At 43.4% G+C, this 16,800-nt stretch overlaps 1 protein-coding gene across 2 annotated transcripts; it reads left to right on the top strand.

Moving 5' to 3' along the window:
• Positions 1–662: 662 nt before the first annotated feature.
• On the top strand, positions 663–16,743 carry LOC133902334 (RNA pseudouridine synthase 4, mitochondrial). Of its 2 annotated transcripts, XM_062343926.1 has the most exons (10): positions 663–1,040; positions 1,778–1,849; positions 2,972–3,112; positions 3,201–3,248; positions 3,334–3,411; positions 6,834–6,947; positions 7,079–7,171; positions 15,287–15,398; positions 15,969–16,015; positions 16,137–16,743. In XM_062343926.1, exons 1-10 carry the CDS (start codon positions 714–716, stop codon positions 16,497–16,499), a joined length of 1,395 nt encoding a protein of 464 aa, XP_062199910.1. In that variant the 5' UTR covers positions 663–713; the 3' UTR covers positions 16,500–16,743. The 2 variants fall into 2 exon arrangements, with proteins under 2 accessions (XP_062199910.1, XP_062199911.1); XM_062343927.1 differs by lacking the exons at positions 6,834–6,947; positions 7,079–7,171.
• Positions 16,744–16,800: the final 57 nt, after the last annotated feature.

The following is a 16,800-nucleotide window of genomic DNA, read 5'->3' as shown; positions in this document are numbered from 1 at the left end:
AGCACAATCACAAATCTTCCTGTGATACTCCCTCTAGTTCGGTCCATATTTTTACTATCAATATATCTGTGGTGTTCCTTCCTCTTGAACTTCGTCTCCAAACTTGTGTCTCCTCCTTAAAAAAAATTCTCGTCATACTTGTTAAGACAAGACGATCTCTTGCTCCAACAAATACCTCCATTAACTATACAAGTCCAAGACTTAATTCTCAATTGACAAAATGAAAAAAAAACTATGGTGGCTATAGTGTCCTAATGGATACAGCGGAAGTTGTGCTGTAAGTCCTATGGTTCTTTAAAAATATATACTTTTACTATTTTCAAAGGTGAGCTATATATATAATTAATACATAAATAACTGATAAAATTTATAGTACATGTTGTGATTAATCTATATCAATCATGCGATGTGCAAGTAAATAATAATATATGGAGTATCACTTTTATATTTTAGGTGAGGGATACGATGTTTACTCATATCTATTATTTGCAAGAGCAAAAATCCTTAAATTTATTGGAACAAATGGGCGAGCAAAGAACGATAGAAATAATATATAGCGTATCACTTTTACTCATATCTATTAAATTTATTATTTGCAAGAACGATACAAAAATCTCGTAAATTTAAGGGTGGTCAGATCTTTCACTTGGGCTTATTTCGTGATCCAACGGCTAGGACGTGCCGGACGGTCGGAAGGCACCGATCGAGGCCCAATGGCGATGAGGACGGCGGCGCTCCTCTTCCTCCGGCGGCGGGTCGCAGCCGCCGCCGCGCCAAGGCCGCTAGAACCGTACGCCGCTGGCCTGTCAACCACAGCGGGACACGACGCTCTAGACAGTGGCGGTGGGGAGCGGAACAAGAAGCGGTGGGTGGAGCTCCCTCCCTTCGCGCCGCTCGACGCCAACGCCGCCGCGCGAGCCATTTCCCGAGGAGATGGAGGCGAAGGGGCATGCTCCAATGCCACGGCTATCAGGTGGGTCCGGCGCTGCTGTCCACACTTGCCGGCGTCGCTGGTGCAGAAGCTGTTCCGCCTCCGCAAGGTGCGCGCTCCATACTCGACCAAATGCTCCACTGCCTCCCCCCCCCCCCCCCCCTCTTAGTTCGTTTAGCTGGCAAACATGATAAAACTTATAACTTCATCTTGTCCATAGTTAGCTACTTGCTCGATTCTAGTGTGTAACAAAAGCAGTCCAATTCATTTGTAGGAATAGGTGGACTGGATGAGCATGCGTACAAAGTTTAGGACTTATTGCAAATAACACACTTTGTGGGACTTTCTTGTGAAATTATTTTCAAAATCTCTAGAAGGTTTGTTTTGCATTTTTCAAACTGTTGCACATCTATTTACACTCGAATATGCACAAATATGCCAAAGTGTGAACTTAGCGTTCATCTGAGAACAGGAAGCCTTGAAGGTGTAAGATACCCAGATTGTTCCCTTCATTTTTCTTGTGGTGAAGAACAGTCTGGAACAGGTTTGTTTTTAGTAAATGAAATTCTGATCTATCGAGGTTAGATGCAAGTTAAAATGCAGTAGATTAGCATTCTGATTTAGTTTCACATGCCACAAGTTGTATGTTGGAAATAATATTCTAGTTTTGGGTTTTATTTTTACATACCACAAGTCGTCTTTTGAAAATCCATCTTTTTTATTCTCTTTTTTACTTCTGAGCAACTATCGTAATATTGTTTCTATTTATCCCTTGAGTCTCCATGAAGCTCCAACTTTTTCTAAGGAGATATTTACTGTTCTGTGTATGTGTATGCACTGTGGCAGATCAAGAAGAATTTTGTGACTGCTGATCCATCTTCTACAGATGCTAGTGCTGAGCAACTCCGGTTGAGAAGGGTAATAAATGGCATTAGTGAATCATAAGTACCTGACAGTCTGAATTTTAATATGTCCGTTAGATGCTTCTCCATCACAAATATTTGTGCTATATCGCCAATCATATGCACGATATATATCATTCATTTGCTGCTCCGCAGGCATATACAAAGTCTTGAGAAAGTATATGAATAATGCTGCTCATTGAAAGAGATGAAATGTCTTATTTGTCAAGTGTGATAACAATTTAAGGGGTGTCCTTCTGTACTCCTTTGTTAGAAAAGTTTATGATTTTTTAATGAAAATTAGCTAACATTAAGTTGGAGCAATCTGTGTTTACCTTTGAAGTTTAATCAAATAAAAGACTATGCCTCTGTCTAGTATCCAAACCTGTATCTATATAACCTGAGTTTGATTTATATTTTTAGGTTGGTATAGATTTGCTCCACCTTGTATAGAATTTTGAGGATTTTTCACTCCAATCATTGGCATTTGAGAATTTGCTACTCAATTTATCACTGGCATGTGGTTCATGGGGCCACATCTTAGTGGGGCAATGGATTGGCAAATCCTCATCTCCTATCTTCCCATCGTATTATTACTTTGAGAAACTCGGTAAAATGTCATAATAGTTTGTAATTTGTATGACGGAACATCAATCACCAATCAATTAATGACACAGATTGGTGATATTAGCAACAAAGTTTCAATGTAATACCTCAATTTCAAAAAAGTTCATTTGTATTTTAGCAGCTATCGGAAGCACAACCTAATTGACATCCTCGTTGTTGTATTATTTAGCTCTGATAAATTTAGGGAAGTTTGCGGAGCCACAAATCTTCGTCATCTTTATCTCTTGTTTTTTCATTCCTATGATGGTGTCTCTCCAGTAGTTCTTTATGCAACCATCTCTCATAAGGCCTGGTTTGTTTTACACTGAATCCTGAATACTTGTATCCTGTTTTGGTGCTGTTAATGGTCTAATGCCGTAAAACAAAATGGCGTCGTCAAAGAAATGGCCGATAATTTAATAAAATGTGTCATTGTTTGGTTGGTAGCCTGATAAGATTATAGAACATGATATTTTTAACTGGCATGGAGTCCACTCTTGCAGTATGTGACTTTGTTTTCATTGTCTGAAAGGTGTCAGCAAAAGATGAACTAGTGCCTGGTGATATTCTCTTTCTACCAGTTAATATTCAAGAATCTGCTGTTGCTGAGAAGACCAAGAAATTTGATAACAGGAATGAGATAGATTTTCTACGTAGCCTTGAGATTTACAAGGTCTTAATTTATTTTTATGTTTTTTTAAAAAAAAATGTTGATTGGTTTTTATGATAAATGATCTTCTTGGTGTTTGGAATTCTTTCAGGATAAGGCCATCATCGTGATCAACAAACCACCTGGAATGCCAGTGCAAGTAGATTACTTTATATACTTTTCCTGCAGTTCTACAAAAAATATTCAGTGCCTATTTGAAGCCTTTTTGTTTCTTTATTCTGAAGGGTGGTGTTGGTATAAAAAATAGTATAGATATACTGGCTCCAATGTTTGAGGAAAATTCTTCTGCGGGGCCTCGATTGGTGAGTTTCTGTACAGCACAGTTGCTACTCACTTGCAGTTTGCACTATGAACATGTAAATTATTGTGCAAAACTGCTGTGTCACCATCATTGAAAAACTGTTACTTCCTTCAAAGAAAATAGAGTGTTGACTTTCCAACTTTGGATTTAACTGAAATTATGTGGGATAATTTGGACTTAAGAGTTCTACGGTCCTTTTTTTAGAGCTTTGTAAAAGCAACATGCATAATTTGAAGCTCAAAATGGAATAATATCTCTAATTAACAAGTAACAAACTAAATTATACCTGTGAAGATCTTTCCGCTAGCCTTCTATTGCTCCTCATCTTACAGTCATTGACAATAATGTTATATCATTGTTTTTTGTTAAAAAATATCAACTGATGTGTTTTTACGTAGTAATTTACATGGCTTTAGGAACATGTAGTGTATAGTATCAAATACTTCAGACAATCTACCACCATTCCCAGAGTAGTTTAGGTTCCTCCATTTTTTAAAAGGCTTGATATCAAGGCCAGTAATCTGCTCTCCATGTCAAGGCTGCCAACTGCATAGTGGTATAAGAACTTAAAGGTGTGGTGATTGATTTGTAACCAACTAACTGCAATTTAGAACATTGTTATAAGGACCTTGAAGAAATGTAGGAGTTGTTAAGCTATCGTCCCTTTCAGCTTGCATAATGACTCGTTAATGTAACAAGGTACAACATACAGAATGTGTGCTACGGAGAAAATTCATTATTGTTTACTTAGTACACATGTGCAACCGCCAAAAGGGTTGTGGGAGGTATGAAAGAGTCGGTATGGATGCACAGCGGGGGCGACTAACCAACTAGGCTCCCCGGCATCGCCACCGACCACCACCGCCGCTCCCTTCCTCGCCAGCTTCCTCCCTCCTCGGTCCCCCCTCTCTCTTCCACCTCCCAAGGGACTTCGTCACGTGAGACGCCAGGTGGGCTCCAGAGCCCAGATCTGTCACTCCGGAGCATGCTTCCTTCCCTCGCTGTCGTTCCCCCCGGACTGCCCTGTCCGGTTCTTCCTCAGCTGGGAAGGAAGGAGATCAGACTTTGCCTCCACCGGTGGTCGCGGGGCCCTCGTGGTCGTGGGTCGCTAGATCTGGTGCCTGCCGACTGCAATTCGCCGGATCCACGCCAGGTTTGTTGAGGGTAACCTTCCCCATCGCCATCCGTAGCCCCAACGACGTGTGGAGTTGTTGCTGCTAGTCGTGTCCTGATACATCTCCTCAGCTACAGCCCTCTGCAACTCAACGTGAAGAAGACGACGCCAAGGTCATCAACCCTGTTCCGGATCTATGGAAGCCGTTGCTGTCCCTGCACCGGATCTGTCGAGGACGACCTTCACCCCGTGCCACCCTCAGCCACAGTTCTTCGCCGACGCCTCCCTCCACCCACCATGTTGATCGGCCTGTGAGGCAAGATGATGCCTCCTCCGCCGCCGGACAGTGCTCCTGAGGGGGGCCAGGCGGGTTCTGTGGCTCCTTCCATGGAGATGTCGTGGGTGCCCGTGGGCAAGAAGGGTCGCCCCCCTCGTGACCCATCACCGTGCCACGTCAAACTATCTTCGTCGCTGTCGTGTCCGTCACAGATGGAGCGGAGCCTCGCCTTCAAGACGTGGGCTCGGGGCAGATGCTTCCATTGCCTCGCACGCGACCATCAAGTCAGTGCCTGCCGGGACTCCTTTCGCTGCATCTGTTGTCGTCGTCCTGGGCATCGGGAGCGACATTGCCGCCTTCGGTTCCCCTCTCCTGCCTCGCGAGTCCACTCCTCTCCAACCCATCCATGTCATCCTCAGCAAGCTCGAACTTGGGTTGATGTCGTGACCACTTCTCTGTCGAGTGAACGTCGCTCTCCGTCGTCATCTTCGCCTAGCCCAATCGTTCCCAACTGCCACAACACGGAGGGAGTCGCGTGCGTCTGTCACTGTCGTGCCTCTCCTGTGACGCCCCACGAGGACCTCAAGTCCTTACTTGAGCCGATGGTGGAATCACTGAGATTGGAGCTCCGTCAGCTGCTCTTGAACCAATTCGAGGAAGTGATGCAGCCTCTTCGAGATGAGGCTTTTTCCATTAAGATGTGGCTAGCGCGTGTGGCCAACCATCTTGAGTGTGTCGAGCCATCTAGTGTGGGTCCCGATATTGTCGACCTCTTCGGTCCTTGCTCACTGGTTCACCACTCCCCGACCCTGTCTCTCTTCAACTCACTCGTGGCAGCTTGCACGTCTCTGATGGATCCTTGCTCCGAGAGACTACGAGGACCACCATCGCGCAGAAGCAAGCGGAGGAATCCGATGCATCCTCTGTCGACCTTGCAGTTAGCCCCATGGCTTCTGGGGGCCCGTCGCCGTGCATGTGAGTCTACGGCTGTTGAAATTCCAGACAACCGTGATGTCCCTCTCATCATCAGGGCGGAGGCGGTGCCCTCTTTGGCCTCTGTTGCACAGGTGCACTAGGAGACACCCATGGAGCAGATGGTACTCCAAGTCGTCTCCCCTGCCGAAGGGCTCTGCTTTGCGGATGGTGCTACCCAGCCGATCGACTGTGTGCAACTGCCTGAAGTTTACCTTACGTACCTTCTAGAACTTTTGGACTACTATTTGGATCCCTTCGTTGTACTTGAGCACCCACCCTACGCGAAGGCTGAAGATCTGCAGCACTCTACACTGGACTCCTCTTTCGAGGAAGCCCCTTGCACTACGCTACAACCTCAAATGCCAGTCTGTTTTTGCTCCTCTGTTGTTGCAGTTGTTGTTATTGTGTTGTTGTGTTGCTGTGTTGTTGTGTTGTTGTCTGCTGTTGTGTTGCTGTCGTTGTATTGTTGTGGTCTCCATTGATGTCCTGCCCAATCTGGGCTCAACTTCTTATTTGATGTCCTGCCCAATCTGGGCTCAACTTCTTATTTAATATAGTAGGCAGTCCCCCTGCCTGTTTGTTTCCAAAAAACTTAAGTATACCTGTGTGCCTGTGTGGGCCATTAAACTGTTCTAAAGGAATGGTCTCTTTGTGGCTTGTGAAACTTCTGATAATCAACATGATATTGCCATGATTAAACAAAGAATAAAGGCATACCGGTAGGCATTGAAAGAGAATACTGATTAGGTTAGTGTTGCAGATGGTAAACTATGTTTTATTCAGAAAAATAGAGTTGTACTGGATTTGAATTTGTCTAGGTAGAGTGGTGACCAATCTCAGTTCAGTGAATGTTATATTCTGGTTCAAACTACCAAAGTCATAATTCTCTGTATTATAGCACTGAAGTTACATATTCTCAGTGATACTTCAAGCTCTCTTTTCGTTCTTAGCGCCTCAGCAAGTTGGCACAATGTTGATATCATTTGAATAAACAACTTATTTGTTAATATATGCATGACTTACCTATTTGTTGATATTTTACTTATTACTTCACAAGGTCCACAGGCTTGATAGGGATTGCAGTGGCATCCTTGTTCTGGGTAGGACTCAACTTAGCGCTACCATTATGCATGCTATATTTCGTGAGAAAACTGCTGATGCTTTAGCCGATGTAAGTTCAATATTACTTGTACTGTGTTTTTAATATTATTATTCAATTTTCACACCATTTTTTTTATTATTACACAACTGTAAGGTTATTATCTGTGTGCGTATCTTGACAATCATATCTTTTATGTCAAGGGTACTCAACAAGTATTGCAAAGAAAATACGTTGCACTCGTTATTGGAACACCTAGACATCCCAAGGGTTTATTGTCGGCTCCACTTGCGAAGGTTTGTAACAATATGTGTTACGACTCCTTTTTCTGTTTTTATTTAGTACTGATTTCTTTATAGTTTAGAAATGTGCATGCTTCAGTGACAAGAAATTACCAGAAATTATTTTCAACAGCAATCGCAAACAAGGATCGCTATATGTGAAACTTATTCGAATGTGTTGGGCCGCTATAGTGAAAACTAATTGATCACCGTCAGTAATTGGTCAAGCTGGTGAATTCTTGTAGGGGCCTAGGCATGCTCCGTGTAGGCGATCATATGAACAGAATATTTATTTGTTGGGTGAAATGCATATTTGCTACTGCCGACTTTCAGTTTTGCATATTTGCCACTAAAAAAAGAAACTAATTGCATTTATGAAATCGGAAAGAGAAATATATTTGGCCTACCACTGAGACACAACAAAACAGTAACAAAGTATATTTTGACCACTTGACCAGCCAAAAGACACAATTGCCCTTGAGGTACTGTGATGATCCTAGGATCATTAGGGGGATAAACACCGCCAAGAGGATAGCCGGGCAACATCGGGTGCTATGGGAGGGATTAAACTATTAGGGAGACTTAGATTAATTCTTCTTTTGCTTCATTACAAATGGTGGCAGCCGTGTGCCTTATATAGGTCTAACCCTAACAACTTAACTAACAAACTCTATATATGATAAGAGCCTAACAAACCAATAGATATACTAACTAATCTATCATAACCTCCCTGATCTCGTGCTACAATACTGCAGTTATTGTTCGTGTGCAAGAACAATAATTTCTGCACATAACATCTCCACCCCTCTTTGCAAGATAGCTCGTACTCGAGCTGTGGTGGAGACTATGGCTGAAGTCCAAAAAGGTCCCATGTTGATGAAAGGGCATGACTCCGGTGCTCCGTTCCTAGGGACGACGCTTGCGCTTCTACCACTGATGGGAATATGTGCTCTGCCCCCACTTGAGGAAGGGACATTGCCCCTGCTGCTCGAGTCGCGTCCCATGCCACCCTAGCTTCAATGGCCTCTGACGGTCCAAGAAGTTCAGCCAATGCTGGCAGATGGATGGATAACACAGCTATTGCACACTATGTTGCACGGTACGGGGATACGGATACGGGGATACGACATTTTCAAAAAACAGCAATACGAGGATATGGTAAACCCCAAATATAATATTATAACCATAGTTGAAGTGTGCATTACATAACAATATAACATAATAATATCATAGAAATATAGGATAGAAAAACATGTTAAGCTCATCAAAAAGTGACAAGAACTCAATCTTCCTCTCCTCAAATTCCGGCTCATAAGTGTGAGATCGGCGCCTTCTAAAAAGCCAACACCAACAAAGCACATGTTCAGTATTAATTGGTTTTGACACGGAGTACTTATGGGCGACCAAAATCAGATTCACATGAGAACTATCAGAGCTTCGACATGTTCTATAGCACCTCAACAACATTGTTCCGAGCGGATAACGCATAGGCACACACCTGGACGGAGTACTTGAGGGCGATGCCAGGGACGGTATGCCCGCGTTGGACGGTGTGCGAGAGCGTGAAGAGCCCTAGGGAGGCGGCCCGCCAGAAGGCCCGTGTCACCCGCTCCCCGATGACACGGCGCATGCCCAGGGCGTGCGGAAGGCGACCTCAAGCATGGTGGACAGGATTACAAATGTTTGGGTGTCATGGAATCCCTTTCCAAGAAATAGATTACAAATGGTGTTTGAATGCTCAAAATTCCCAGCCCATGGAATCCCCTACCCAACGAAACAACACCCAAAAAAATTCCAAGAAAACCTCACAAATCGATCAGGGGATGATGAATTGGGCCCTGGGAGCCACAATCAAACCAAGCCTTTGAAATCCCACGGCAAAATCATAAACGAGAAGGGCAACAGAGCAAACCCTAACCCTGCGCACGAGGAGGCATTTCCGTGGTCACGCTCTTTGCCTCCGCACCAGGCGCATCTCCAGGCGTGAGGTCTGGTCGAGATCGAGATCGAGATCAAGAGAGAGAGAGAGAGAGAGATGTGATCTAGGGTTTCATTGCTACAGGTTTAGAGAGGAGAGGGAGGTAGGGAAGGAATGTCTGTGGAGGTGATACGCGAGACGAGTGGGGGAGTTGAGGAAGAGATGAATGATTGGGAGAGGCAGGTGGAATCGGTTTCCTTTTTTTGGCCAAGAATCTGATCCAGGTCTCCTTTCCATGGCTGGAATGTGCTAGATTTGCACTATCCGATTCCACGGTGGAGCCAAACAAGTCAGCCCAGAAAAGTGATTCCAATTCAGCCCATTTCAGGGGATCCAAACAGACCCTTAGATTAATTCTTCTTTTGCTTGATTACAAAGGGTTGCAGCAGTGTGCCTTATATAGACCTAGCTCTAACAACTTGACTAACAAACTCTAGCTAAGGGAGAGATTTGACTATAGATGAGAGAAACTTAGAATATTGAAGGAGATTTAGATTAATTCTTCTCTTGCTTGATTACTATAATGTGTGGCCGCCCCTTTATATCAAGAGGGAAAATTACAATCCTAAATCAATTCCAACTCTGAACTTATCTCATACCAAACTTATCTCTAGGCAGTCCTAATTCAATCTGGCTCCAAACTTATCTCTAAACAAATCAACTCGAATCCTAACATACCAAACTTATCTTCTAATTAAAAGGTAAGATTTATAATTATATGTCAGCTTGTAGAGGAGAGATTTGACTATAAATGAGAGAGACTTATAATATCAGGGGAGATTTAGATTATTTCTTCTCTTACTTGATCACAATTATATGTGGCTGCTCCTTTATAATGATTTGTTATCAATAAGAGATATTATTTGATTTGGTTTGTTAGAGCCGTGACCTGCCTATATAAAGGGACAACTGCAAAACATTGTAATCAAACAAGAGAAGAATTATTCTAAGTGTCCCCTAATATTCTAAGTCTCTGTCATCTATAGTCAAATCTCTCATCTAGTAGCCAACGCCTTCCGACGGATGTTTATCCCCATTATGAGCATAAGATCATAACATTTGGTATCATAGACAGTTGATCCCGACCCATGGTTTTAGTTAAACTCTTATCTTCATCTGCACCAACATTGGTTTTGCCGGCGCCATCCCCACGGGTGACGCCATTGGAGCCAACTATGGTGCTGTCACCACATCATATGCAGCCTCATTACCGACATCCACACGGAAGACGGCGTGGGAGTTACCTTTTGTCGACATGGGGGCTTCTGGGACTGCAATCATGGCCGCCACCCTGCAGCTCGAGGACGAGCTGCTCAAAATGAGGGTGTAATGTCATGGCAACTAGTTGGCTGCTCGTGTGGGCCCAAGGATCACCACGGCAATAGTAGGAGATAAATCTTACATTTTAATTAGAAGATAAGTTTGGTATGTTAGAATTCAAGTTGATTTGTTTAGAGATAAGTTAGGAGTCGGATTGAATTAGGACTATTTAGAGATAGGTTAGGAGTTGGAATTGATTTAGGATATAATTTTCCTTCTCTATATAAAGGGGTAGCCACACATTATTGTAATCAAGCAAGGAAAGAATTAATCTAAGTTTTTCTCATCTATAGTGAAATCTCTCCTCTAGCAGTCGACACCGCTTGAGTATCCTCTTGGCGGATGTTTATCCCTGTTATGATCGTAGTATCCTGCTAGATTATCTTTCTATTCTTTTGTTTGTATTGAGCTGCATGCACCAACTAATTCACCAAAAAACCTTAGTTGAAGGAGGAAATGTGGACAATTCACTTATACTTCAACACTCTCCTTCACGTGGAGACTCCCTTAGGTCTCGAACGTGGCAGTAGGAGTCGGCTACAATTTTTTGTTTAATTATGTCCTCCAAGATTCGAACTCGAGACATCTAGCTCTGATACCATATTGAGCTGCATGCACTAACAATTCACTCAAAAGCCTAAGCTGATGGAGGAATGTGGACAATTCACTTATACTTTAACAGTTTGGACGAACTATATTTGGGTTTAGGGATATAACTGAATTAAACTTATCACACTCCTCATTTCCCATTCCCAGCCTCCATAACAGCAAATCCAAACATCACCTTAATGTACTGTAGACATCAGTTAGCATTTTGGTATAACTGTAAAGTAATATCCATATGGATGTCATTGCTTAATAATAAGATAGTTACTCTGGCTAATCAAACCCAAAAGTCACATAGCAGCTTCTAATCAGTGATGGATGTTTCTTATTTATCTTTTTAGGATTTGTTCTGGAGCTTGTTTTGTTTCTAATATCCAAATTGTACTTCTCTTACGTTTCTTAACATACACCCTCCCAATTCAAAAGATCCTTTTTTGCATGAAGAAATGGTGAAAGATAGGTTGGTTTCATATCCATTTACTTTATTTTCTTTGATTCTCAATGGAGATACCAACACATGCAAACCTGTAGGTGTTTCTCTCGTCATGTGCTCTCCCACCTCAAGTGATGCTTTTCCTATTTGGCATGAAGGTCCAGAGTGTCTGAAAGGCAAGCTAAACTACTCTATAAATCTACAAAACTCGGCTTGGGGGTTCACTAGTTTTGTAGGATTAGGAATTGAACGGTTGTGTAAGCCAGGGGGTTAAGTAGTCAACACCACCCAAAGGCCAAAGCTCATGGACTCAAATAGACTTATTTTAAAAATTCTATATGTTGGGAGAGAAAAATCAATCATTTCATTGTTTTAATTATATATGAAATGCATTTCTATGTACAGATCAGTCAACTATACTAAGTTAAATGGAAAGGTCTCAAAGACTTTATCCATGGGAAGTGGAGGTTTCACTTTGGAAGTTTTTGGCCATAGTTGGATGGTTTTCAGGAGACTGTGACTGCGTCTTGAGCGGCACCGGTGGATGTCTCCTGCCTGCTACATCGCCTTTCAATCAAGTTCAAGCGCTTGTCTAAGTAACTGCAAGTCTGGGGTCATAAACGGATTGGGCATGTGAAACTACAACTTCTTCTTGCCAAGGAGGTTCTCCACAGATTGGAGATTGCACACGATGGCCGTGCACTCACGGACAATGAGGATTGGTTGAGGCGTAAACTGAAGCTTCATTACCACAGTTTGGCGTCCCTCGAGCGCACTATTGCTTGGTTACGATCTTGCATCAGCTGGCTAAAGGAAGGAGACGCCAACACGGGCTTCTTTCATCTGCATGCTCGTTACCGTAACCGTAAAAACTTCATTGCAAGGTTGCAGGTTGAAGGATCAGATTGTCACCTCCCAAGAAGACAAGCATTGAGCGGTCTTTGATTATTTCAGTGGTTTGCTCGGTTCGGCTGAACCTCGTTCGACGACACTTGACCTTGGGGTCTTCTATCAGCCGAACCATGACCTCTCTTTGCTGGATCTCCCGTTCACAAAGGATGAGGTTTGGGAAATGGTGAAACAACCCTCCCCCCCCCCCCCTCCCCGACAAGGCACCAGGACCTGATGGCTTCACAGGCAAGTTTTACCGATGCTGTTGGGAAACCATTAAAATGGATCTGCTCGAGGCTCTCCATATGTTGCAGTTTGGTGACAGGCGTAATATGGGGTTGCTTAATTCTGCACTTCTAACTTTGATCTCGCAATCAACCGATGCAATCAAAGTCAAAGACTATAGGCCAATAAGCTTAATTCACAGTTTCGCCAAACTTGTTGCGAAGTTATTGGCAAACCGCCTAGCACCTCGGCTGGGTGAGATTGCTTCCACCAACCAAAGTGCCTTCGTACGCGGCCGGTGCATCCATGATAATTTCGTGCTAGTTCAACAGACAGCGAAGTTCTTGCATCGAGAAAAGAAACTAAGGATTCTTCTAAAGTTGGATATTTCGAAGGCGTTTGATTCGGTCTCTTGGTCTTTTCTTCTACAGGTCCTCTCTCATGTGGGTTTTGGTAACCAATGGAGGAAGCTCCTCTGCTCACTTCTATCCACGTCAAGCACACGGGTTTTGTTGAATGGTGAACCCAGTGAGGCGATCAGTCACCGTAGGGGACTCCGACAGGGAGACCCGTTGCCCCTAATGCTCTTCATTATCATCATGGATGTGCTGAATGCTATAATCGTCAAGGCCAGCGAGGACAACCTCTTGTTGCTCTGTGCCTCACGGTCTCTTGTCCATTGCATGTCGCTCTATGCGGATGATGTGGTGCTTTTTCTCAGGCTGCTATCAAGAGAGCTTGGTCTCATCATGAGCATCTTGGAGCGTTTTGGGGAGGCAACAGGGCTGAGGACCAATATTCAGAAATGCTTCGTCCTTCCTATTCAATGCCAAGAGCAAGATATTGAGGAAGTATAAGCTGTAGTTCCATGTGAAACCTCATCGTTCCCATGCAAATATTTGGGACTCCCGCTTGCTATCAAGAAGCTTAGAAAGGCGGACATTCTCCCTCTTTTGGACAGGATAGCGGACTGCATACCCGATTGGAAGGCGAGATTGATGACGAAGGCAGACCGCACTATTCTTATTGAGGCGGTTCTCACAACGATCCCTATCTACCATCTCATTGCATTGGACATTCCCAAATAGGCCATTAAGGCCATCGACAAGATGAGGCGTAATGTTCCCTGGAAAGGTCGCAAAGAAGCCAATGAGGGGAATTGTGTGGTTGCTTGGCAAAAGGTATGTCGACCGCTAGAGCTGGGCAGGCTGGGCATACACGATCTGTAGGCTTTGGGATAGGCTTTATGAATGCGTTGGTCATGGTTTCAGTAGACGGAACCAAACCATCTGTGGGCGGGACTTGAGCTTCAGGTCCATGCAAACTCCAGCGCCATGTTTGCAATCTCGGTCACCTCCCTGGTGGGTGACGGTTCCTCTACTTCCTTTTGGGTTGACAGATGGTTGCATGGCAAGTCGCTTAAAGACTTGGCTCCGGCACTTGTCGAGTTCGTGCCTCGGTGGGCACAAAATCAGCGTTTTGTCCGTGATGCTCTGCTAGACCATCGCTGGGTGTGCGACATTAAGAGTGGTCTATCAACAACGGCCTTGGTTTAGTACCTCCAAATTTGGGATACTCTCCAGCACTTTGAGCTCACGTCGGGTGAACATGACCAACATGTCTGTTGTCACTCGGCTTCTGGTTAGTTCTCCACAAAGTCAGCCTACCTCTCTTTCTTCATCGGCAATACTCATTTCGAACCTTGGAAGAGACTGTGGAAAGCTTGGGCGCCGAGACGATGCAAATTCTTCATCTGGTTGGCAGTGTTCGATGTTGGACGGCGGGTCGTCTAGCTTGGCGAGGAATGCCGCATCCGGCAAGATGTCTTCTTTGTGATCAAGAAGACAAAACCATTCAACATATCCTCTGCTCCTGCGTTTTTGCGCGGGACTTATGGTTCAGGCTTCTCAACCGGGTTGGTCTGCAGCAGCTCACACCCTCCGTCTCAGATGATGTTTTCGCAGATTGGTGGCGATGAGCATAACGACGGGTAGGAAAAGAAAGACGCAAAGGGCTCAATTCTCTGATCATTCTTGGCGCTTGGTGGATGTGGAAACACCGTAACAATTGTGTGTTCAATGGTTCCTCACCTCGAGTGGGGACGGTCCTACAAGAGATCTCAGACGAGGCACGGCAATGGACTATGGCGGGAGCAAAGAGGTTGGGTGCATTGTGGCATGAGTAGGGTGCAGTAAGAGGCCTCTGTTGTGGTAGTTTCCTTTTGTTTCTGTGATGCGTCTTTTGTTTGAGTAGCTTTCCCTCTCCTTCCCCTTTCTTTCTCGCTTCAAGGGGCTCCCCTTGAGGTGTTGTGTTTGGATTGATTTTCTTCTATCTTAATAAAAATGATACGCAGCTCTCCTGCGTATTTTATAAAAAAAAAACTATAGTTAGTTAATCATGCATATGGGTATTGCAATTTGTAATATTGATTAGTGTAGGTGGGATATTGTGGTTTCTATGAAGTATATTAGTGAATTTTGGTTACTTTTTGGAATAGAACCTTATCTCAAAAACTTTTCCTTCTTTTCTACACCTTATGCAACCAAACTAGCCTACACCCACTGTCCCTGATCCATCTCAGAACTCTTCTTTCTTTACTATGTGGTTTGTTTGTCCATTAGCTTGACCCCTGTTACCATTAGCACTATTTTATAGGGGTGCTTTGCATTTTTCACAGGTTGTATTACAAGATGGCAAGTCTGAGCGTTTGACTGTTAGAGCTGGTTCAAATACTACTTCTGTTCAGGATGCTTTGACAGAGTACCGTGTGATTGAATCTTGTCCTCAAGGTAGGCAAGACATAAATATTTTCTGTTGGAGAGCAAATGCTATTTTTCTTTGGAAAAAATATCTGCTAGCAGTGTTATTTCAGAATGAACTATATAAATGGCACAAAAGTTTGTAGAACCCTTGCCCGCTAATGCTGCCAATAAGAATAATGTCTAACGGCTGTCAAATGTTATGCGAACGAAAATGAATTCAATTAAAGAAAATCCGAGCATAGGCAATAAGGTAAAACTGTAATATAGTTAAGACATATTTATCTGGTATTATCGATTTATCATTAGTGGGTAATTTTATGTTTCCTAACATTACTGTGCTATGTTGTCTAGGATGATGATAGTCACTGTTGGCTTAGGTTCATCAGACAAATTAGATTGCTGAATCATGCTGTATCAGCTCGTTGATTTTTGCTATCTTTTCATAGTGATGTGTTTGGGAAATTATCAGTGGCTAGCAAACAATGTGATGCAGTGAGACTGCTTTAAGTAGAAAAATTCGTACTAATATGTGGAATTACATTACAACAAATCATTATTGTGTTTTCGACATTATTGAAAGTTTGCTAATGATTGTAGGGTACACATGGCTAGAACTGTTTCCTCGTACTGGTAGGAAGCACCAGGTAATTATAATATGTCAGTTAACTCTGAACAAACTCATTTCCACTTTACTACTTTTAAGGTATCACGATCACACTAACCACTGGAAAAACATGCACTTTTGTTTCTTCTTGAACCAACCAGCTTCGAGTCCATTGTGCGGAGGTTCTCGGAACACCAATTGTTGGGGATTACAAGTACGGACGGCAGACTCACCAGAACTGGACGCCTCTTTCCATGCCACGTACAATCGATGAGAAAATGCTCGAGAAAAGGAAGCTTCCCTTTGGGCTTTCTGTGGGTGGCGGAAGCATAGCAGAGGAGCAGCCTCAGCTCCATCTACACTGCAAGCAGATGATTCTTCCTGACGTCTCAGCAGCCATGCAGCAGCTGCAGTCTTCAGATGGCGATCACGATTTCTCTGATCTTGAGAAGCTCAGCTTTGTTGCGCCATTGCCGTTGCATATGCGGTTGAGTTGGGAGATTTTGAAATATGTTCTCAAATAATTCGTCCTTCCATCTCGTAGAAGCTTGGCTTAGAACAGCTTGAATACCAATTTAAGTGCCCATAAGAGAGCAGTCCTCTTTCAGATCATCACAGAGAAACAATGTTGATAAACGAAGTTTTCTGTATTATGTGCATGTTCTCCCTCTTTTATTTCCTTCCAGAAAAATCTTTTTTTCTTTCTTTTTTTGGTTGGGAAATTCTACCTTTTCTGGTAATCAATTAACAATGATAGTTATTCTTCTATTCTCTTTGACTTGGAACCCAAGGATTTCATTAATCTGATAGCATGACCAGCTTGCC

Source organism: Phragmites australis, chromosome 20, assembly GCF_958298935.1.
Source record: "Phragmites australis chromosome 20, lpPhrAust1.1, whole genome shotgun sequence".
In the NCBI taxonomy this organism is placed as follows: Eukaryota; Viridiplantae; Streptophyta; class Magnoliopsida; order Poales; family Poaceae; genus Phragmites; species Phragmites australis.
This window is presented reverse-complemented; position numbering and strand designations above follow the sequence as displayed.

Coding starts and splice junctions, on each gene's coding strand:
- LOC133902334 (XM_062343926.1), top strand. CDS start 714: ATGGCGATGAGGACGGCGGCGCTCCTCTTCCTCCGGCGGCGGGTCGCA. Junction 3,249..3,333: donor CACCTGGAATGCCAGTGCAA/GTAGATTACTTT, acceptor TTTATTCTGAAG/GGTGGTGTTGGTATAAAAAA. Junction 7,172..15,286: donor TGTCGGCTCCACTTGCGAAG/GTTTGTAACAAT, acceptor CATTTTTCACAG/GTTGTATTACAAGATGGCAA.